A 23,939-nucleotide genomic window follows, 5' to 3' on the forward strand; every position below is an offset into this window, starting at 1 on the left:
CCCAGATTCCTGATAAGTCCCAGAACACTGCTTGGAAGCAAGACGACATCTCAAACAGCAGGGGGTGCCATGCACCAAGCAGCGGAGGAGCTGGGTGTCCCGGGCCTGCCAGCTCCACAGGAGGTATCTATAAAATGTTCGATTCCAGTTCTTAACAGATCTGAAGGATGTCTAGAAAGTTCCACATGCTAGCCTCAGTGTAGCTTTTCAGTAAGAAAAGCTTTTCAGTAAGTAGCTTTTCAGAATTTGGAACTTAGGGGATGGGGCCTAATGAATACACATTCAGTTGGATGAGAGTTCTGTGTATGCCAGGAGGTAGTACAACCAACCATAGGACCATACCTCACTGTAAAGTCGCAATGGGCAAGATGCTGTTTGTATTATGTGTATTTGACTATGACTAATATGTTTTCAAAGGGAGCTGAAGAAATGGATCAGGAAATAAAGTTTCTGCTATGCAAGCCCAAGGGCCAGAGGTCAGATAACCAGTGCCCACCTTCGATGCTGTGAAGACTTGTTAGCTACCAGGAGTCTCAGCCCTTGGGAGCAAAGACAGGGGATTTCTAGTGAAAGCTGAAATGAACAAACCCTTTTGGGGGTTAGAGAGCTGGCTTAATGGTTAAAAATACTGGCTGCTCTTCCAAAAGAGCCAAGTTCAATTCCCAGCACCCACATACATGGTGGCTCTCAATCATCTGTGAGTCCAGTCCCAAGTGATCTGGTACCATCTTCTGGCCTCTGAGGGTACTGTGTGCATATGATGTACAGAAATATATTTAGGTAAATACCAACACACATAAAACAAAAATAATAAAATAACTAAATTATCCGAAGTGGAGAGCTATGGAACAGGACAGCTAACATCAACCTCAGCGTGAACACACATGATTAACATGTATCTGCATACACCCATGACCCCTCCACCCCCCCTCCACACACACACACATAAATGCCACCAAATCCTGAGACAAGGGGAAAATGATAACAGTACAACATGCTTGATCATCTGTTTTCTCACGGCACATGTGGACATGCACAGTCTATTATGAGGAAGGCTTGGAGACCAGTTTTCATTGTTTGGATGCCTCTAAGCCTCTCCAGCCAATCAGGCAAACTCTCAGGTCTGCAGGGGATGCTGGATTAACAAGCCACACCCTGACAGCTCCCAGAGAGCTGGGCGGGGAGGGAAACAGCTCTGTGGAGCAAACTCTGAGCAGTTACCTCAGGCCAAGAACTTTCCATGTTTTTCTCACATAGTCCTTATACGATTCTGGGATGGTGCCTCTGTCACAGATGCTCTAGGACAGGGCCCTCTATCAGGCCCCTCTCCCTATTTCCAGGATGCCCCAAAGCACTGGAAAGAACCCCACCCTGCCTTGGTCTGAGAAAGCCTGGACCTCTGTCCATTTACCTTCTACCCCTTCCCCTCCCCTTCACACAAGGGAGGCATTTTCTTCTGCTGGATAATGGAACAGTGAGGAAGCAGTCTCCACCTCATGGTGCGTGCGGGGGAGGGACCACAGCAGAAACAAAGGCTGACACAGACAGCCTTTGTTCTAGACAAAGGGTCAGCATGGTACCAAGGCTAGGACAGGCCCCAGTGTCACCCTGGAAAGCTGAGTGACAGCTGCCCAGGAGGGTAGTTTAGCAGCAGGGAGGTAAGACTGGGTCATTCATGGGAACTCAACAGCTAATCTGGACAAAGAGGCCACCAGAACAGAACCACTGATAGTGACTTTTAACCTTTAACAACTTGGGTGTTGACATTTTCTAGTATGTGGGGTCTCAGAAGAGACAAGCCTCACTGAACTGCAGCTTCCCTGGGATGCTGGGGTGACAGCAGGTGGTCCTGCTACAGCCAGCACGGTCACATGCTGCCTCTTAAACAAGAGTAGCAGACAAAATGGGAGTCAAGCCAGGCAGCCCTTGAATTACAGCAAGCCACTCTGAGATGGGGAAGCCGAGGACATGGGAGGCCTTGCAGACCCGGATTCCAGCTTCAGGCCCCTAAGATGGGCATTTTTGATCCAGTGTCTCTGTATCAACCAGTACATGGCTCTCCTAGGGAATTGGACACTATAAACACCACATGTAGATGACCTTGCAGCTTTTCAAATGTGGAGGCGAATCCTTGGAGCCCACCAATGTTGGATCACACCAAACCTATCAGCATTGGCAGGGACCTGTGACTCAAAAGAGTCAAAGAAAGACCTGACAGTGAAGATTTCCCTCTGGACTAAGACCTTCAGAGTACCAAATTCCTCCTCCACAGGTCTGGGTGGGCCTCTGCTGGAATGGCACTCACATGCCTTCTGACATCAGGGCTTGACAGACCAACCAGCTGTGGAATGAGCACAGGCTTGGATTGGCAGGGTCCCCAGCAAGTGCCTGTCTACCCTCTCCTCTCCAGAGGCTCCCATATCTAAACTTATTCAGGCCCTGGCATCCTGCAGTAGCAAAACATACCAGTTTAGGGCACAGTGCTGCCTTAAAGCCAGAAAGAGTGCACAGACTGCATGCAGAGGGTCTGAAGGCCTCACCAGACAGGAGGGATGCGGAACATGCTGTGATAATTAGATGTTCGGAGGCTCAGATCATGCTGCCAACTTGCGGAAAGACGCCCAAGTGACAGCCAACTTTAGGAGATGCCAGAAGCAGGAGTCCAGTAGGATCCCAAAGGAGGATTTCAGGAGGGGCTGGCTGGACTGGCAAAAGAATATGGCTGCCTGGGTCTTGCTGGGCTTGGCCTTAGTCTGGTGGCCCATGGCTAATTTATAAACACCTGCAGCCCGAAGTTAGTGACTTGGCCAGGTCAGACCTGCTATATAATTTGTGTTTCACTTTTCTCAGAAGAGTGACAAGGGAAAAGAAGAAAATGCCATGGGCTGAAGGGCAGCTCTTCCACATTCTCCTGACTGTTGTGTGGCCTTCACAGAGGGTCCTCTGTGACATCCCGAACACGAGAGAAATGTCAAGATGAGCCTTGACTGTCAAACACTATAACATTTGCCTTAGGACAATGAACTAAATCTTTGTATTTACCTCATCTTGTAAGACTTCATGCAAATGTTCAATCCTCCTCACCCAGGAAAACGTTTGCTTACACAATTTCTATCCTAGGAATTTGACAGGCGCCGCGACCCTTTTCCCTTTGAGCAGTGACTCTCTTCCTATTCCTCTTTCCTGTACACCAACTCTTTCCACACAAGCCAAATGAATAAGATTGTGAGATTAGACCTACCAACCAATGGGGGGAAGGCTTAGCCATCACCTGACCAGCCAACGGGGTAGGGGGTGGGGTGGGGAAGCTCAGCCACCATGACCAGCCAATGGGGTAGCCACCTGACCAGCCAATGGGGAAAAGCTTAGCCATCACCTGACCAGCCAATGGGGGAAGGCTCAGCCTATGTCCGCAAGAGACACACACTTAGTACCAAGTCCTATGTACACATTTTCTTGTGCCTATATACCTAACATAGTACAATTTATAAATATAAACAGCAGGCAATTAACAACTAATAAACTAGTTAGAGTATATTGCAGCAATACACTATAAAAATTATGTCACGGTGGTCTCTCTCAAAAATGTCTCAGTGAACTGTGCTCACCGTTCGTGTGATGATGTGGGATAATAACGTGCTAAGGTGAAGGGAGGTAAGTGACCGAGGCCTTGAGGCACCGTGCTACGATAACTCAGGAATATGGTATGTACAAAATCACTGCCACATGATTTTGATAGCACTGGCCTTCAACCGCACACACGAGACAGCCACTACTAAAGGACCACCTAGCATGCTCACATGCTGCTATGATCAAATACCAGAGAGATACAACTCGAGGAAGGAAAGATTCATTTTGGTCACAGCTCTAGAGGATCGGGTCTATCATGGCTGGGGAGGTGCGCAGGAAGAGCAGCTCCCAACACAGTGGCCGGGGAGCAGAGAGGGGCTCCTACGTTCCAGAGATTTCTCTCATTCTATCTGCGGCTCCAGCCCATGTCACAGTGATGCCTAAACTCAGGACAGGTCTGATTTTTCTCCCTCTCTTTCTCTCTAGAGAAACATACTCCCAGACACACCCAGAGGTGTGTTTTAATAACCACCCAGGTGTTTCTGAAGCCACCGAAGCTGACAAGATTAACCCCGACAGTGACTAACATGCCTGTAGTGCATGCACGGTGGTAACACTGGACAAAGGGTAGATTCATGTACTGGGCAGGAATAAACAAGATGGCACGGGATTTCACTCCACTACTCAGAACTGTACTTATAAACTTTCTGGAACTTTCCATATCGTGTTTTTGCTCTGTGGTTGACCACAGGTAACTGAAACCACAGAAGGAGAATCTGCGGCTAAGGAGGGGCTACTGTACTTTATTTTCTCTCTAAAGTACCTGTTAGTGCCTGTAGTTAGAGGTATAAGGACCACCTAGAGATAATATACACCCCTTAATCCCCTCAACTAGTAAATATACTTTCTCTGGTAACAGGTGTGATTAAATGAAGGCCTGTGAAGCAAGACTCTCTGGGTGGATCCAGAATGCTTCAGGTTCTAGCTGAGGGCCAATGCACTCCACAGCTGTCAGTTAAGATTCCTTTCCACACAGAAGGGTGGGCCTCTGGCAGCTCTCAGGGACTGGCAAGCAGGTTTTCTTGTCATTTGCCACATAGGCTGTTTCCCAATACTGTCATTCTCTGGGGGCTCAGAAAAGACAACACAATCCCCAAGAACGATTTGGTGGCGCTGTTCAGACCTCTTACTTGAGTCTGAAAAAGTGGCCCATCTGATCCAGAGCTCTGAGAACAGCACCCGTGGAACAAAGCCCAGGGGCACCTCCCTGTCCAGCCTGGGTTCTAAGAGCAGCTGTACAGGGTCATGCTGAGGCCCTGGCTGTTCAAGCCAGACACCCCGTCTGCTGACCCAAGACGGTGCTGAGTACTTCACATTGTCCCCAACCAAGAGATCTCTCACCGCAGCAAAGGTTCCCCGTGGCATCTTAGCCTTTGGACCAGATGCCCTGGGTCTTTATTGAGCTGGCTTTAATCTAAGCAGCCGAGGATGAGCTGAGTTTCTGATCCTCTCTGTTTCTACCTCTGTAGTGCTAGGATTAGGCTTAGGCCACCACTCCCAGTTTGTGTAGTGCAGGGGTGTGGCTCTGTGTCGCTAGGGAAGCAGCTCACCAAGTAACCATATCCCCAGCCCTGCATTTCCTGGTTTCTATGTAGACAGGCTGGCTTCAGGCTCACCAGGAGATCTGTCAGTTTCTGCACCACCATGCCCAACAAGTTAATACGAGAGAGAGAGAGAGAGAGAGAGAGAGAGAGAGAGAGAGAGAGAGAGAGAGAGAGAGAGAGAGAGAGAGAGAGAGAGAGAGACTGAGACTGACTGAGACTGACTTTCAGTTTCACTGGGTCCTCACCTGCTCTGAGCAAGGAAATCAATCTGTTTCAGGCTTCCAAGGGGAGGAGCAAAGCTCTTACCAGCAGCAGCCAGGCACTGCATCCTGTGGTCTCTCTGACAGTTCTTGGGGTTTCAGTGGGGTTGGTCCCAGTCCCTTCTTCCTAATACTGTTCTCTTATCTGCTTCCCGGGATCGGTTTGGGGTTTGTATCTAAATTGTTCTAATAAAATATTTTTTTTTTCTTCGTAGCCACAGAACATCTTCAAACATGCTTCCTGGAAGTATATTAATTATCTTTCCACTTCCTCACTCTCAGACAAGCCAAAGGGTTCCTGGTCTAGCTACTTTTCTCTAGGATTATTCTGGTCTTCAGTATTAAGTTGAGGATACCTGTGCAGTCTTGGTAGGCAGTGCCATGCCATGGTGGGTGATATACTGAAACATAACCTCCATTAGGAGGCTTTAAGTGGGTGGATATATAATTTGAACAGTGTTTCAGGTGGGGCTTCAAGGAAGTTATTACAGTTAGAGTGGACCCTGGTTGGAGAAAGACCAAACCCAAGCATAAATGTACCTCCTGTCTCCTGCTATTTGAGGACCTTGACCACAGAATCCTGAGCCAAAATAAGTCTCTTTTCATTAAAACTTACCAAATTTATGGGCCATGCTATTAGCAATTGGACATATTCTAATACATTTTGTAAGTTTCAAGACAGGAGACAGGGTTTTGCAAGGACCCAGTGGAAGTATACTAAGTATTCAGTTAACTAAAAGAATAAAAACTAAGCAGTTACCTAAATCTAATCTTGGGGACTGTTGCTCTCAGATTTATACAAACCATCAGCCATGACACAATGAAGCTCCCAAGGGCAGGCGGAGTGCCTCCTGCAGGCTGAGTGCAGCCCCTGTAGAGGAAGGTGCAGAGCTGCCTGCAGTCTAAGTACTTCTTAACTAAGTGCCAAAGATGTCACATGTAACTAAAGAGATGGAAGCTCAAGAGTGGAAGTCTGATGAGTCAACCTTGTAGCCTCAGGTGACCACAAAAAGATTGCTTTCTTGGAGGAACATCAGTAGATTAAATTGCCAGGGTTACAGTGACCAAAGATTTACATCTGGATGTCTTAGAGCAATAGGAAGGGACAGTGGCCCAGGTGTAAGGATGAAATTAGGATGGGTGATGCCAGGCCTCTCTACAGCAGGAGAACTCATGATAGCCCCAACGGCTTCTGTGTCTGCATCCACATGTTCCCTTTTATAAGAACACCAGCCACACTGGATTTGGGGCCAAGCTGGCCCATAGAACCTGAACCCCATTTCCAAATAAGGTTGCCTTCTGGGGACCGGGGTCAACATTGCAGCATATGAACAGATGCAAGTCAACCCATAACAAATAGAGGAGAAAACTCCAGGCATGTTCATGGTCTCCCTTCTTTTTATTAACTGAGAGAGTTAACAGATAGCCTACAGCTCAGGCAAGTAACCTAACTCTTATATCAGTTCCTGCTTCAAGCCCTCGTCTTCACCACGGCTCCGGCAGGTCAGAGTGACATCGATTTTAACTTTGTTTTGTGTACACATGTGTGCGCATGTGTGTGCAGCCAGGAGTGTATGTGCAGACACGGGAGCCACTGGTTAACAGACACTGTCTCTCATCACTTTTCACCTTGGCTTTGTCCTCTCTGAACCCAGAGCTGGCCCATTTGGCTGGACCCGCTAGGCAGTTAGCCCCAAAGAGGTGCCTGTCCTTCAGACCAGTGTGAGCGCCTGTGCATGGCTTTCATGTGGGTGAGATCAATAACTTCTCTTTGAAGAACCAGACCCGAAATTGCAACAGGTCCTGAGCTCAGATGCCCTTGAATCTACTACGGCATTCCAACGGGTCTTCCTCTGTCATAGGTGGCAGTGGCACACTCAGCTCATACCTGCCTTCTTCCACAAACAGCTCTGACTAGTTGAAGCTGAGGGCTTGGTTCTCATGTGAACAATGGGATGCAGTGTGGAGGCCTGGCAGTCCTCAAAACTTGGCATGACCCAAGTGCCTTTGCATTCCACACTTGCATTCTTAACATGGGTCAGCTCACCAAAACCCAACCTTAGCCAAAAAGCATTATGTCTAATTTCCTGGTTTCTAAATTATACATCTGCAGAAATTCTTCTGACGTTCACAACCTGTACTGGAAAGGCTCACAGCATCCCAGGGAGTGGGGGAGAGCTCTCTGGTTTGGGGGCTCCTCACCCTGCTGTTTTATGCACACCTATACCTCTGTCATTCTGTCCATTTTCCTGTGGCAACCTCCCTTCTCTGACAAATCGACTGTTCCTCCCTCTCACCGTCTTACCCTCTTCACTGTCTCCTCCCCGTGATCCTTGCTTTCTAAGCGTCTGACTTTCATGGGGTCTGGCATTCAGGGGGTGTTGGGATGGCTGTGTAGGTTGTCCACTGCCCAGAAGTGCCTCACCAGCTCCACCTGCCAAGATCCATTTGGATTGTTGCCTCTCTCCACTGTGTACAAAGGGGCCAGAGAAGGCCCCCGAGTCAGCCAAGTCCGTGTTTTGCATAGATTCTTTTCCACTTCTCCTGGAGAAGAGGGGCCCCGTTCTTGGCACCAGCTCCCCAAAACTAAAGCAGTGGGGAATCTAAAAAGAGAAATGCACAGTGCTCTTAAAGGGCCATTTGTGAGGTCAGATGGAAGCCAGTCTACTGTTAGCAGCCGAAGCTGTTAGAAATCCTCTGTTCACCCACAATTTGTTGAGTCAGGAAGAGTTCAAAGGAGAAGGGATCCCCAAAGAGATTTGAATTAATGAGAAAAATTCTGTAAACTTAGCAGCCGGATTTACTGGCTTTTATGGAGCTGGCCTAGGTTCTGGAAACAGGTGCTCTGACATCTTTTTTTTGTGATACCTGTGCCCCGGCAGTATGACTGGGAAGACATGTGCCACTCTGGTGAGTGATTTTTTTTACTTCAGCCCCAAATCTAGAGCCCAGCAGGAAGTATGACAAGCATTGTGGGCATGCATGTGGTAGAGCTTCGTGGGCATGTGTACAGTAAGGATTTTCAGCCCAGGTTAGCCAGTTCCTTCCTTCCCCAGCAAGAGACGTCTCCCTCATTGCCTGCTCCAGACCATCCTCTCCTCATGCTCACAACATAGTCTATCGAGATGACACAGCCTTCTAGGACACAGTAGTTGTCACAGGACTTAATAGTCACAAATGTGAAAGCACCTGTGGGTTCTGACAAAGTGGCAACTGCACACATGGCTACCTATTCTTTGAGTTTGGCTCCGTATCTGGACCACTGGTTTGCACTTCAGCCCCTCCTGTATGGCTGCTGCACAGCATCCTCACAAGCAAACATCCCCTTGACACAGTTCTTGGGAAGTTTTGTCCTCTTTTCTTTAGATAGCAGCTTGTGGGGATCCAGCCAAGTTGCTAACCCCAGTCTACTCCCTCCTTGTTCTTAGGGGGTTAATTATCTGGCAATCTACTCTTTTGGACTGGGCCTTTGAGACCCACCAAAGATTCTAAACCTTTCTTTTATCTCACTGATCAGGTGGTCTACAGACTAGACTGTTCTCCTAAGAGGCATGATCGGAAGGATGAACAGCAGGATGCTAACATGTTACAGCAGCAAATACTGTTTCCCTGACTCACTCTCCTCCTGAATTCACTTCCTCACAAAGAGCAGGCCTCATAGTGAGAGGCGGCAGCGGATTGGTTGATTCGTGGGTTATCATGGATGGGTAATGTAGTTCTAGGTTATGTAGATTTGCTTGTGAATGGCAAGAGAGTCAGACGACCAGTAGATGTGGAAGAATTAATGTGTCATGTGATATTACAAGGCATACACACACACCCTGACAGTTAAAGGTTCGGTTTAGAACAACCTAATTTTACATTTTCTACATAAATTTTTACATAGAAAAATTAGCATCAACTCCTCCAGCCAAGATGTTGGATCAACAGACTGAAGTGAGCCACAAATTCAATTACTGTAGCTTAAAATGTGAAAAAACTCTGTGCTTGAGTAGAGTCACTTATTCTAACTTGTTTCTTTTTCTGAAAATTAAAATCTTTTAAATCCTCATCTCCAAATCTCCTTCCAATAAGGGTTTGTGCATCCTCGTGTCTAAGGTGGACTCACACCGTGAGATCTGGGATTAAACATAAGAAATCAACATCTGCTGGGAGAGAGTTGGAAGTATTTTTCCAGAGTCTGTCATTATTTTAAACTTGCTAAAGATCAAGTTTACAGAGGTTCAAATTATTGGCCATGAATCATAGTGAGGTCTCCTCTCGGGAGTGTGGGGGTGTCCTCCGTTACTCAAGCCCAGCTATGAGAAGGTATGTCCACATAAGAGAAGGCAGGTTGAGCCTTCGAACCCCGAACTGTTTGTTGGCTCTGAGCAGATTAGGCTCAGTCCCAAAATCTGGCTTCAAGTCATCTTTTGACTCCAAGTCATTTAACAGTCTCCAAAAGCTGAGGTCTGTTCCTGGAACAGAAACTTCTCTGTTTTTTTCCTAAAAATACCCTTTTGAGTAGTTTCAAAGTTGTTCAATGTTTTGCTAACATTTTAGGGAACTATGGAAAAACTGGCACACCATAGGAAGAAAGAAAAAATGCCAACAGGGGAACAGGTCACCTGGGGTCACTGGTCAACTCCAACTACAGATGTAGTCAGAATTTTCTTCCAAGCTAGGAGATTTGGGTTCAGCGTGTGTCACCCCACCTCACAGGGACAGGTGGCTGGAGGGGTAGTGTTGGTGGTGATGGGGCTTCATGGTATGATGTTGTGACTAAGTGGTTCCAAAGGCTTTCTGTGATTAGATGTCTTGTGTTGTCAAACACGATTCAGATGTTGGACCAGATTGTAAGCTATAGGTTTTGAGTGGCCTCTGGAGGTTTGAAGCACACTCAGGGCCTGCTTCTCGAGGATAGTCAAGCTGAACAGTTCTGAAGGCTATGGTGAACGGGGCAGTCACTGTCTACCTGTTCCCAGGAAGATGCTTCAGCCCTTGGTCCTCTGTATTGGCTGTTCACGAATACTGCAGAAGGCATTCAGGCAATCAGTATACAGTATGTATAAATGGAAGTTAAGTTGTACAGGACTTCAGGAGTAGTATACTCCAAAGCAACAAAAGAAAACCGAGATAAGTTCAAAAGATTCCTTGATCCCTTAACAATCCCACGGCACAGCTGCTGGGTTAGTTGGCTTGTTTTTCCTTGCCTTTAGCCATTAGTAAGTGGTTAAACTGTCAGCCTTAGATTGTACAGTATGTCCTTTGGCTTTTACAGCATGTACCCCTTCCCTCATGCTTTCTGAAAATTGTCTTTCCACATGGGGGCTTGGTAAAGCTAGGATATGTTGTTTCCTTAAGAATGTACACCCAGACTCCTGGGAGGCAGAGGCAGGCAAATCTCTGTGAAGTCTAGGTCGGCCTGGTCTACACAGTGAGTTCCAGGCCACTTTGTGCTTCATAGTTAGACTCTGCTAAGAAGAGGAAGAGGAGTAAGAGGAGGAGGGGGGGAGAGGAGGAAGGAGAGGGAGAGGAGGAAGAAGAGGAAGAGGAGGAAGAGCATGTATATCCAGACACCAACATCTCAGTGTTGTCCACTCTCAGACACAGCTGTGTCCTCTGTACTTATACAGACTTGATGGGGCTCAGGAGAGGCCCTCATAATATGGCCAAGTCAGCTGTATCAGTACAGTGTAATTAGGAAAGACATTTCTAGAGAAAATATACTAATTCAATGATGGACGGGGCAATGGCATCGGCAGAGCTGACTTGAAGTTTTAAGGATGAGTTGGCGATTCTATAGCAAGAGAATAGCACCGGCTGGAGGTACAGCTCCCAGAGAGAGTTCGCCTAGCATGTGCAGTGCTCTAGGTCCAAGTCCTAGAGACATGCAATGCCTGCCGGGTGGCATGGTCTGACAGAAGGTCTGGGATCCTAGCACTTGGGAGATGGAGCAATCCCATAGGGCAAGCTGTTTAGGTACAGTAGCTGAATCATCAGGACCCAGGGTAAATGAGAGACCCTGACTCAGTTAATAAAACAGAAAGGGGTCCAAGAAGGGGATATTTATACACACAAATATTATTCCAATTTAAGCTGTCCCGTTGATCACGTCTGTGGACCTGAGAAGCAATGTAAATACAATGTAATACAATGTAAATTCCTAGAGTCCATGGTCTTGAACAACAGTCATGAATTAAGACAGCCAGGCATCACACTGTGGGATACAGGATTCTTTCCTGTAAGACCACAATCTCCCTCTTTGGGAGCACACCCACTCACCCGAGAAGGAGAGAGCAGGGGCTCTTCCCCATCCCCACTCCCTGCTTACCGTCAGCGACAGCGCCATGCAGACAAAGGTGAACTTCTTGATGTGGGCCGAGGTGACCGTGTTGCTTGTGTTCGCCAGTTTATTGCTGGGGTTATTCTGGGGGAAAGAGAAGGACAGTGGTGACAAGGCGGACTTATCCTCAGCTGAGCCCCCAGATCACAAAGAACACCTTGTTTTATTTGACACGCCTTGAGTACTGATTTCAAGTGACGGCTTGGAAGATGGCTGTCACGCTGGGTCTCTGAAGCGGCTGTCGGGCTCCTGCCCAGAAACATTAACCAGAGGGGACTCTGGGCTCTTTCAGTCCTCTGCCCTTGGCACCAGGATGCCACCTCACCCTGAAGGGCCTTGGCTCTGAAGGCCGTTTCCTGACTCATGTGTCCCCTTTTTGGCTCCAGCAGACCCTGTGCCTGGCTACCAGAGTTGGTGTCTCCTTAAATGCCATGGCTCACTGACCTCTGGGGATCCTCTCTCTCTCCCAAAGGAATAAAACTCACCCTGAGCTCGTACAGGCTGCTCTGTACCCCAGAGCATTATTCCCACCTGCACCCCAAACAGGCTCCCACATCCAGGCCTTTGTCTCCCCCCCCCCCCCCCCACGGTTGGATTTTCAGGTTTTCAGAATACACCTCTTCTGGATGCACATCCCCTTCCCAGCCAATCTGCTTTTGAAAGTCTCTCTAACCTCTGACTTAGATAGCTTCTTGGTCTCCCTACTGATGGTAGGAGCTGCCTGGGTAGACAATATGTCCACAGACCTCTGTGATTAAATACCGTATGTCTGGCCCACTCTCTAGCCCAGAGATGCAGTTATGCAGAACAGAATATCAAGGGGCGTTGGCTACACTGAGCTGTAAGAAAAGCCTGTGAGCAGGTGATTCATGTATCCCCTCACATGACACCAAGAATCATAGTGAGGGGGGAAACCTGCTGCCAACCAGGCTCTAAGAGGAGCTTTACATGGAGAAAATCAGAGAAGCACCCTGCTCCATCATAGATCAAGTTAGCTCCAGAGCCAAGGAATGGAAGCTATCCATGACACCTGGCTCCACAGCAGTTGAATGAGGGGAAGGGGTGGTGGTGTTGGTGGTGAGGCAACCTCACTCTAACACACTTAGCCCATGTGCCGGCTGGTGTGAGAACTCTTCATGCATATGAGAACAACACATCCACGTCTCTGCAGACGTAGCTGAAGTGAGCTGGCACAGCAGTACCTGACAAGAGTTTCATTTTACTTGCCTGATGAGCTCTTTGAGAGGCAACAGCAAAAAAAAAAAAAAAAAAAAAAAAAAAAAGAGAGAGAGATGTTGCACACATGGTTCATATTTAGCCAGAACCACTACAAGGCATGTGAAACATTTTACATCTCTTCCTCTGGAGCCCACAGAGAGGTCGAAAACTACAGTAGTCAAGACAGGGAAGGTTGGGCCACACAGAGAGCTCTGAGGTACTGGAAGCCAGATGGCCTTCCCAACCGTGGCTTGTGACTGCTCTCTGGAATGTGTCGCAACAATGGGTGAGGTTTTAAAAGGATCCCGAGTAACTTCAGTTTCTGGCCAGAGGTAGGCTCATTAAGAAAAAAAAAATCATAGCTTGTAACCTGTGATTAAGGGTAAGACAATGTTTGTATTGGGTGTTCTTGCTAAAGACACACAGGGTGGTATTGTTAAGTTCTATTATTATAAGGTAGCCAAAACCAACTTCAGATGGGACGGTCCCAGCCAACAGCTCACCATTTCAGTGCCTGTAAGTTTGTCTGTAAGTTGCATTAAACAATCTTACCTACTAAAGGGAGAACAGAAATTTAGCAAAGACGGACGGCTGAGTGGGTTTTCTAGGACTCACTACACACGTGTTCCTTGAAATGAAAGCGGTGATCCTATCTATAGATTGTATTAACTCCCTAACACAAGGTCTACCTCTGAAAGCAACTTGGACCCTCATAGTCTCAGGGGTCTGCGTGAATCAACCAAAACCACTCCCCAGGAGAAGAGCTCTCCATGTGTGTGCTGCATCCAGATGTGTGTAACTGGTGGTGGGTGGGAACCAACAGACTGCTGAGGGAAGGCCTCAGCAGCACAGTCCTGCGTAAGATCACTAGCCCTTGTTAGGACACCTGGAGGGGTCCTGCAGGTGAGAGGAGAGTCAGAATTTATGATTAGTGTGTGTACCCAAGAAAGGAAGGGGAAGGGGAAAGGAAGAATAGGAGGAGCCTGGGCAGTGTGAAAGAATGCTGTGTGCCTGCTTGCATGCATGTGCGTGTGCATTGCATGAGTGTGATGTGCATGTACGTGTGCACTGAGTGTGCATGTTCAGGTTGGGGGTGGGCTGGCTGACGGTGGTCTTTGTCTACACTTGGGGGATACCCGGGACATAGGGTGTGATGTTGGGATGGAAGCAGTTGGGTACCTCTCTAGGAAGCTGTGCTCTACAAGTCTGGCCTTTGAAAAGGAGGCCTATCCGAAGAAGGCATTGTGAGCGTTCCAAAGTGGGTGTTGTGAGCTCTGGCCTGGCCTAGTTTGCATGACTTCATGGGTCATTTGTGCCCACAAAAAGTTGGAGTGAGGGGTAGGGGGGGATTGTAGGGGGCGGTGCTGATGCTAACCTGTTCCCCAATTGGTTTTTGAGTTGTCAGTAAAGAAAGCTGGGGGCCGATTGCTGGGCAGAAAGTACAGGCAGAACCAGAGAAAAAGGCAGGCACAAGAAAGGAGCATGTCTGCCATGCTCTGGAGGGAGGAGAACACAGTGATCACGTTAGGACTCAGGGGGAGCTGGGGCCTGTGGCCACTGCTATAGTTGGGTAGTCAAGGATGTTTGGCAGGGCCTAGGTGGGACTAGCCACTGAAGTCTAGGGCAGGTGGCAGGAGCAGAGATAAAAACATTATTAAGGGCACACTTTTCCAGGTGGGAGATAGTAGCGCCTAGCAATTGTGCCATAGGGCAAGTTGAAAAGGAACAACCTGTATGCGTATGTGTCTTTTGTCTGATTATTCAAGGGAAGCCGGGTGGAGGCTGGTAGCACCATCACCTCCCAGAGTAAAGGTGGGCAGAGCTTACAACTACACGCAACAGAGGAGAGGGAGCAGGTGCAGTGAGAGTTAAGTAGCAGAGCCCAGCTGCCCATTTTGAGCTGCTGGAGAGCATGGCTGGAGGCCTTTCTCCCTATAGTCACTAGGGGATAAGAGAAAACAGAAGTAGCAACGGCTCTGAGAGACTGCTAGGAAAAATCAGGGCAGAGCTCGCTACAAGTGTCAAGCTGGTCGCTCCTCTTCCACCTTTTTCTTTTAGAACATTATATATAAATAGTATGCTTTGCTAGCTATTTGTTTCAATAAGAGAGGTGTAATCAAGTAGACATGTATTAAATGACAAGCCGGACAGTCCCCACCAAGCCAAAGATGACGTCAGATGATGCCTTCCTCAGAGGGACCATCAGTCACAAAAGGGTGGAGATGCTGGCCACTGAGGGTTCTGGCTAAACTGGAGAGTGGAGGTACGAAGCTGGAGAGAAGAAAGCTCTTAGCACCCACATCTGTAACTCCAACTCCAAGGGGTCTGATGGCCTCTGGCCTCTGAGGGCACCTGTATGTATCTGGTGCACATAGACTCACACAGCACATACATATACATAAATAAATATACCTTTAGAGGTCGCCCAAGCAGGAGATAAGTCCTGCTACACAGTCACTGTGCACATCTCCCTGCTACAGAAAGACAGGCATGTGACCTCATAGGTCAAGCCCCTGCCTCACACGTCCACAACTTGGCCATCTAGAACAGCACCCATAAGATGCGACACAGACTAGACAATAATAAGCCATAGGAACAAAGTCCAACAAGCTTCACTTGGGGGGCTGCTTACTTTCCCTCTTGAAAATGTTCACTAAGAGGACTAATGTGACCTGAGGAAGACCGATTTGGAAAAGCATTGCAGAATGTGCAGCAAAAGAAACCTCACTCTCCTCATTCTCAGAGGAAAGCGCCCTGGGAGACCCCTGTCCATCAAGTGGCAGCATTATGGCGTGTGTTTCTGACATCGTGCCATAGAGGTCTCACCTTGTCAAAAGCAGGGTAGACAGCACGGATTTCTGTCAACCAGCCATATGGCATATGACCCACGGGGTAGGTGGCTGTCAGAATGGCCACTGCCTGTAAGGAAAAAAAACAGACAGCGTCAGTGTGGGCACCAGCAGGAAGTCCTCCAGGATCTTCCAGGGCACGTGACAAGCCTAGAGGTACATCATCAGCCCATGTATTCACTAGTCACTTGACCGTCCGACGCAGAGTGGAAAGGATACCGGGGAGATGATGCCTCACACTACTGTGACGAAGAACAGGCCAGATCCCCTGCTGAAAAAGCCAAGGTTTCAATCCAGCCTCCTCGGACCCCAGAATCTTGGCTCTTTCCATCCAAGCTCCCAAGTCACTCATAATCTTACATGGTGTTCTGCACGTGTGTGCAGTACGCATGTGTGTGTTCACATATGTGTGGGTACATGTGTTGCATGTGTGTGGTGCAGGCCAGGTTGACACTGGGTATCTTCCTCAATTGCTCTCCACCTAACATACTGAGGGAGGGCCTCTCGTTCCTTTGGCTCATCGAGCTAGCCAACTTGTTATAGGATACTGCGTTGGGATTAAAGATGGAAGCTGTTGATGCGGACTCTGGTCCACACTGAGCTATCCCCTCAAGCCCGATATGGGTCCCAAGACAACACTAGGAGCACAGTCGTAGGTCAGCTCCACTTCTCTACCTCCATGCTGCCCCTCAGCATGGCATACGTGCTTGTCAGTGACTCCGTGCCACTGTCCCTCCAATGCAACACATTTAAGGCTGCTTGGTCCGACAGGTCCAACTCAACATTTTTACTCAGTGAAATCAATATATATTTCATACAGGAAAGGCCACTAACAGGCTTCCATGCAAAGGGTTTTCTTCTCCTGCATGAATGAAAAGGAGAAAAAAAAATAATGTCTGGCACCTACAGCTAACCTCTGGCACTTGGTGTTCTAACTCTGTGGAAGGAGAAGCCAGGCTTCACTTGCTTTAGCGAACAGAGCAACTGCACAGTACACAAGAACATGATACAGGCCACAGCTATGTGAGGAAACTTGGCGTGGCGTGGTGTGGTGTGGCGTGGTGTGGTGTGGTGTGGTGTGGTGTGGCATAACATAAGAGAGCATCATGGTTAGGCAGGCCTAGATTCTAACCTCCCCTTTGCTCCTATGTAAGATGGGAACTTAGATGCCCATGTCAGTTTCTCCACAGAAGCAGCACTGGTAATATTAACCACCCAGGGCTGATGGGAAATGACTAAAATGCACATGAGCACCCGAGGCGTAAGCACACAGCACAGCCCCATCAGCTCTGGTCCCCGTGAGCTGAGCTTCTGTGCCATAGCTGGCAATTTGGAAATGCCTAACACAGAATCTGTCCTCGTTTGTTTCATCCACGGGAAGATGGAATTCTAGTGCACAATCAATGTTCCATAGGCTTCACCTGGAAAGTCAGTATTTGACTGACAAAGCTGCCATACTGTAGCAGCCACCCAAGATGACATCTGTGACTCAGATACCAAAGTCCAGGGGCCAGAGAAAGCATTCTGCCTTTGATTTATTACAGGCATCTTCTCCTGGCCAACAGGAGCTCTTCCCAGGACATGGAAACTGGCACTGATGCTCTGGGCTGGGGAGCTGCTGACAGTGCAGTCAAGGCCAGGTGTAAACAAGAGGCCTTAATGAGAAGCCACCAGCCTTCCTAAAGGAACAGAGATGCCAGCTACAGAATTAATTCTCCAGAAGGCAATGGAGGAGGAAACAAGTGAGCTCACTCCATTTGATCCCCCTCTCGCAAAAAGGAATGGATGAGTCAACCTTCTGGCGGAATGGCAGCCAGTTTCCAGACCCACTTCCAGAGCTTTGAGTGAATACACACAGGAGACCCTCGTCAGGAGGGATTGATTGTCAAAGAGCCCAAAGGTGGCATGGCCCAGGGACAGAGCAGGTGAGGCTAGCCTGGGTCACTGCGGAATCTCTGGGCACTGTTAGAATTCCTACAGGCTTGTCCTGTCATCCTTTGCAGCAACAGTGAAATAGCTGCATGCTGACAGCATGGAGAGCTGGAAGGGCCACTGGAAGCAGGTCAGGGAGCTAGAATGTCCTCACCATCCCAGCCTCTAGCAGGTTCTGTCCTGTCTTCCCCCTTCTACGCCTCAGTTCCTCATGTGCTAAATGAGAAGGATGAAGACACTGTCTCCATAGTCACAGAAATGGAAAATTTCAAGTCACCCAATCATGGCTTCCTTTGTCATTGTGTCATATGATTTAGAGTTGCCTGAGCCCTTGCCATGAACTGGAAAGGAATAGGTATTTTTCTATCTCCCCCGACATGTGCCCATGTGCTCACAGAGTTCCCTACCTCTGTAGCAGCAGAGCTGCCACCAAGGTCCCGGGACACGAAGAGATTGACAATGGGCCGACTGATTCGCTGCGTGGCCAGGATCAGAGCCAGGGGCCACCAGAAGCTCAGCATCTTTCTTATGGTTGCATCACCCTGTTTTGGGAAACAGAGGTCAAAGCTTGTTAGGTTCCAGAAGTAGAACAGAAAACAGCCTAAAAACCAAAGCCTGTCCTTCATATGCCAATCAATAGCAACTCCATTACGCCCCACAATAACATACAGAAAAGCCGCTGTAGACATGCCAAGTCGAATTAAAATTAAGTGTACAGTCTTATTAGAAATTAATTCAGACAGCTGGTGAGCTACTGTGACATCAAAGCACACAGTAGAGGAAGCCTGGTGGATCCTGACCACTGTTTTCCATATGCAGACCCAGCCTCTCTACAAGGTGGAGCCCAGCTCCAGGGCCCCAGAAAGCAGGTTTCAGATGAGGCTCTGTTTGTGTCATCCCAGTGGCTGGCTTGAAGCCACGTCAGTGGGAGGTAGCTCTGAGAAATAAAAAGCTATTATAATCTAGCTTGGAATCAGTCAATATATACAAATGTGTCTAATTAATGTAGAACTACTGAGCTCAGCTGCAGAGACTCCCGCCTCCAAACCCTCCACAGGAGCCACACACACTGAGCAGAGGCCTAAGTGGAACAAAAGCACACTGAAGCACAAGGCGGGCCTCAAGATGTCTACAGCCAAGGTGTGCGCTACCTTTCAAGCTCGTCTTCTGTTGCGAAATTTAGGTTTTGTTTCTTAAGAGGGTAAGAGTTACGTCATGAAACCCTCTCAGGCAATTTGATTTCTTTCCCTTTGCTGGAGGCAGAAGATGAAGGGAGGGGATGGGGGGGGGGTGAAGAGAGAGAGAGAGAGAGGCATAAAGAGATAGAGACAGAGAGACAGAGAGACACAAAGAGATACATAGATAGAGACACAGAGACAGAGAGACACAAAGAGATAGACAGAGAGACAGAGAGATAAACAGAGACAGAGATACAGAGAGATAGATAGACACAGAGAAAGAGAGACAGGGTGATAAACAGAGACAGAGAGAGACTGAGACAGAGACAGAGATAGAGAGATTAGTCCTATCAAGATAACTGTGGCTGGCCAAGTGGTAGAAATAACCAGGTAGGATTTCAATAACACCTTGACCTAGAATGAGGTACACAGTCAACGCAATTACTGTTGTGACATCATGAAAGCATTGTCTGGTTAAGCTGGGGACTGGGGGTGGCATGTGGTCAGGGTTAGACATGACCCTTCCTGCCTGCCTTAGAGCTAGGTGGTAGGAGAAGTATGCGTGCACACAACTGCACATGACTCGAGATGGGAAAGCTCGGGCACTCCCAACTTGACTCTTAAGTGACATTTAAGGCCCGAACTTCTCCAAGGAGGCTTCCTAGACCACACCGCCAGAAAGGGAGGCCATTAGGTTCTTTGCAGTGTAGATCCTGTTTTGGACTCATTTAGGTCTGTCCGTCCCCCCACCCACCCCACCCTTACCCCTGGAATTGTTGCTCCTGTGTTGGCCTTACTTGCTTATTGAGTTAGAGGCCATGTCTTACGACTTCCCGACACCCTATAGTACCTCAAGCTCTGCCCAGTCCCTAGGACATGCTCAATTAAGAAATTGGGGCTGGCTGGTGTAGAGAATATAAACAGAGCCTGGGGCTATAATGCTAAAACAATAAGACCCAAGCACAAAGGTCCCATAAGCTCTAAAACCTTCTGGACCGTGAAAGAGATTACCACAGAGAGTACATGGAGGTACGAGTACTGTGCTAAAGCTGTTTCAAACTTGAGGCCATATCTTAAGATTTCCTGTCACGGGGTAGTGCCTGAAGCTCTGTTCGAAAGCTCTTGAGCTGACACGACAAACTGTCTCTTCCTTTAGCAAGGAGGAAGCGAGGTGGTCACTTCTAGGGTCATCCTGGCCCCGAGTTCATGCTGCTCTGACTGCTTTCCCCTCAGAAAACTCCTAGCACGAGATCTTTAGGCTTATCACCCTAGGTTCTCATGTCCTATTCTCTGGGTCTTGGTGAGACTGTGGGTGAGCAGGTAAAGACTGCCCTGGGGGTTAGGCAGAGAGGGATGAGGGATAGGGAGAGTCAGAATGACCAACACTTGATACACACAAGACGACAATTGCACAGCGAGTCCTGCCCCTTTGTGCATACAACGAGCATGAGTTAACAGTCCAGAAAGTCAAAAGGTGCACGCACCCCCAGCTCTGGGCCGCTCCTGTCGGGGATAATGTCGTGGATGTTCCTGTAGTAGCCCAGGCACAGTGTGGTGCAGCGCACAAGCGCACCCATGTACAGAGACAGGATGGGGATGAGCAGCGGTTCTCGGCATTCCAGGTGACTGTGAAGCAAAATGGCTACGAAAACAACCTGCGAGAGAGCAAAGAGGGCAGGTCAGCAGAGTGAAGGCACGAGGTTCTCAGAGGTCAGGCCACCTTGCACCCAGAAACTGATGCAGAGAGCTGACTTGATTCTGGTCTCCTGGGACCCAGATGCAAAGCCCCCGGGGTTGACTGGGGATCACAGCAATGGTTCTGTTAAATCCACCATTGAGAGTCTTTTAAGGCAATGGCACTTCTAGTTAAGATTTCTTACCAACTAAGAAATACCTAGAAACTTTGGCCTCTTAGCTTCCTCCCCAGTGGCCACCGGAGGCTTTTTCCACACCAGAGGAAAAACCCAAGGCAGTCAGTGATACACAAGGGGGGATGGGCAGGAACAATTATAGGATAAACACCCTAAAATGCCGTTGCAAACACCACTGGGAACGACGATGGAACAACCTGAATTAAAAGATACATAAACTACTAAGCAGGGAAAGGTATTAACGTATTAACTACATGCGACTACAATGCCCGCTTGTGGATCCAGTCAGAGCCCTGGATGTCCTGTACTTGGAAGTAGCAGGCTTCATATTTACCAAACACAAAACTCCAAACCACAGTGGTGATGATATTCAGAGGTTGAAAACGGGTTGTGCGGTTGGTAGAAGTAAGTGACCGTAGTCAGGAGAGACTGAAGTCATGATGAAGTGTAAATCTCTCTCTTGGATGGCTCCGTCCCGAAAACGGAGTTTACAGTGCATCCTGCAGACGCCAGAAATGTGGCCAACTTCAACACTGCGTCCTCAGAACATAGAGGACAGAGGAGCTCCATGGATGCTCGGCTATGAGCAGGCAGCCGAGAGCATGGGCGACTTGGGCAGACACAAGCTGGGGAGGTGTTCACTGACTCATTCACCCAGCGTCACCCACATTTGCCATGCCAAGAGGACATGCTGGGGCGTGCTGGAAGTAAGGACCCCCATGGTGTCCCCATGCTGCTTTGAGATGGACCAAAGGCAGTGAGCTGAAAGATGTGAAGACCAGCAGGCGGAAGCCTTGCTGGGGCACAGTGAATGGATGCCTAACTACTTGCTTTGCTAACTAGACAGGCCTCCCTCGGATGCCCTTTTATGCATGCTTCAAGTAGGCTATCCATAGCAAGCTCTCCATTTTTGCCATCCACATAAAGTGCTCTGTAAACCCTAGTGGTGGTGTGTAGAACCTGAAACCTGGTTGCATGGAGGGAGAATACAGAACTCAGCATGTCCTCCAATCCTTAGCTGTCAGAACAGAAACCTGAGGAGCAGGGCTGTGGAGGAGGGCCTGGACCAGAGGGAGAGATGCATCAGAGAGGAGTAAGTGTGTGTGGGTGACTAGAGAGCAGCAGCCCCATGCACCACAAGGGTGACAGGTGGATGTGGTCCAGTGGAGCTCCCAAGGCCAAGGTGAAGCTGTTGTCAGCCTCCCTCTGAAACTGTAACAGACTGAAGCACACAGCCCAGCACCAGCCTCAAGCCTTATCTCTTCATGGCAGACCACACCATTTACCAACTCAAAGTAACACCTGTGCACTCTGCATTCTAGTCCCGAACCACACTTCCGCATCGGACATGGCCACCAAAAGCGTGTCCCATTATGCTCGGGAGCAACCAGCTGTGTTAATGGTGAGGATGCTTTTCCCAGTGAAATCGTGTTCTGGCCCCAGGCTAGCCCCTGTACTCAGTGAAAGAGAGAGAGAGAGAATGAGAGAGAGAGAGAGAGAGAGAGAGAGAGAGAGAGAGAGAGAGAGAGAGAGAGTGAGTCAGCCCCAGAGTGACTTCACGGAGCTGACAGGGAGGGGAAGGCAGACCTGTGCAGGAGACATGCTGAAAAGGAAGTAGGGAAAAATGGAGGCAGTGAGGGGAAACAGTCCTTCCAAGAAGTGACTGTGTGATAATAAAGAGAAAGACAGAATGCAGCTCAAGAGATACACGGGGCTCCAGAGAAAGCTGCTTGCTGCCCTTGTGTTTTCTGGGTATGTGGATGTGCCCAGATAATCATCCAAGGGATCAGAGGGTCACTGAAAACTAATTAATAACGCTTTGGAGAAAGCACCTGAGGTGCGGGTAGAGAGGGCAGCCTTGAAAGACCTCACCTCTCCGAATGAGGGGACACGGAGGCTGGAAGTTTAAGTTTGCGGGGCAGCAGCCACAAGAAAAGAATGTGGTCACTTCAGTTTCCTCTGTGAAGTGGGAACTGAGGTCATCCCATGGGAAGTGTACCACAGCTCCCCAGGGTCAGCTCAAGTCACCAAGCCCGTACACTTTGCAGCCAGAGCAGGTACAAGGGTCACACAAGGTTAGGGTGTTGCCAAAGGCTGTCCTGAAAGCCAGCTATGCTGACAGGATTCTCAGGTGGCCTTAGAAGGCAAGAGTGGGCTTCGACAGAGGGTGGGGGGTGGGGGGTACCAGGAAGGACAAACTGCTTCAGGAGAACTCTTAACTTCGATGCTGAATGAGCAAAGAAAACCTGGGTCGTCATGGAATAAAACAAACCAGTAGCATTTTCATCAAGTCCCTGGCATTGTCACTGACTGGGACAGCTGGCACGAGAGTCCCGTGTGGAGGTGGAGAGCAGGTCACGTGCCTCAACTTGTACGATTGGGTGGACCCATCGACTCTGGGGCAATTTTTTTTTTTTTTAATATTGGGAGTTGCTACTAGAGTTCTTAGTATTATTAAGCAATTTTCTCACTGATTTATTTTCTCACTCATTCACTCGTACTATGAAGGTTCCTGGGAAAAGCTGTTCCTTCCATCGAAGCTTCTGCAAGTCTGACTGGTCAATTAGGTATGGAGAAGATGAACTATCACAGACCCAGGGCCTAATTACAGTTTATCCGGGGCTACCTTTAGCCTTGTAAATAGCCATCCCGTGTCCGCCTCTGTCTGGTCCTGATGTCCTGACACTAACAGATAAAACCATTTGGAATGTATTAAAACAAACACACACAACACCCTGTTTCCACTAACTAGGGCATCAATGGCTTGTAGCTGAGTTCCCCTGCTCCGCTTTGCTGCTACCTGACTGCACACCTGTTCCCACCAATGCATTTAGAAAGCATCTTGGTTTATGATCTTCTCTGTTCTGTTACTATAAAAACATCTTCAAACTAGTACCACACCCGGCATGGAATTTAGGGTAACCTAAATCTGTATTCCTCGGCCATGGTGGCCCACATTTAGCTTCAGAATAAACTATCTCTAGCCCTTTGGGGATGAGAGTTGTGTTTTTGCATTGGCAGCGGCAAGGTAGATAGTTCAAAGTGCTTTGCATTCGGCCTGTTTACAAACGATCAGATTACTTTCCAGGGACATTTTCTGGTAATGAGCCGAGATAAGCATGTTGGGGTGGG

General features: G+C 48.5%; 1 protein-coding gene across 1 annotated transcript in view; it reads right to left on the reverse strand.

Annotated features, from left to right (window-relative positions):
* The window catches only part of Ankh (ANKH inorganic pyrophosphate transport regulator), a 127,185-nt gene that overhangs the window by 11,587 nt on the left and 91,659 nt on the right, over nt 1-23,939 (reverse strand). Inside the window, exons 5-8 of the mRNA XM_021183678.3 lie at nt 20,421-20,591; nt 18,166-18,300; nt 15,804-15,896; nt 11,748-11,843 (exon numbers count right to left, since the gene is read on the reverse strand). Of these exons, the coding sequence (XP_021039337.1) occupies nt 11,748-11,843; nt 15,804-15,896; nt 18,166-18,300; nt 20,421-20,591 (495 nt within the window). The remainder of the gene's footprint in view (nt 1-11,747; nt 11,844-15,803; nt 15,897-18,165; nt 18,301-20,420; nt 20,592-23,939) is intronic.

Source organism: Mus caroli, unplaced genomic scaffold (genome assembly GCF_978045245.1).
Source record: "Mus caroli unplaced genomic scaffold, Mus_caroli_1 scaffold_16, whole genome shotgun sequence".
In the NCBI taxonomy this organism is placed as follows: domain Eukaryota; kingdom Metazoa; phylum Chordata; class Mammalia; order Rodentia; family Muridae; genus Mus; species Mus caroli.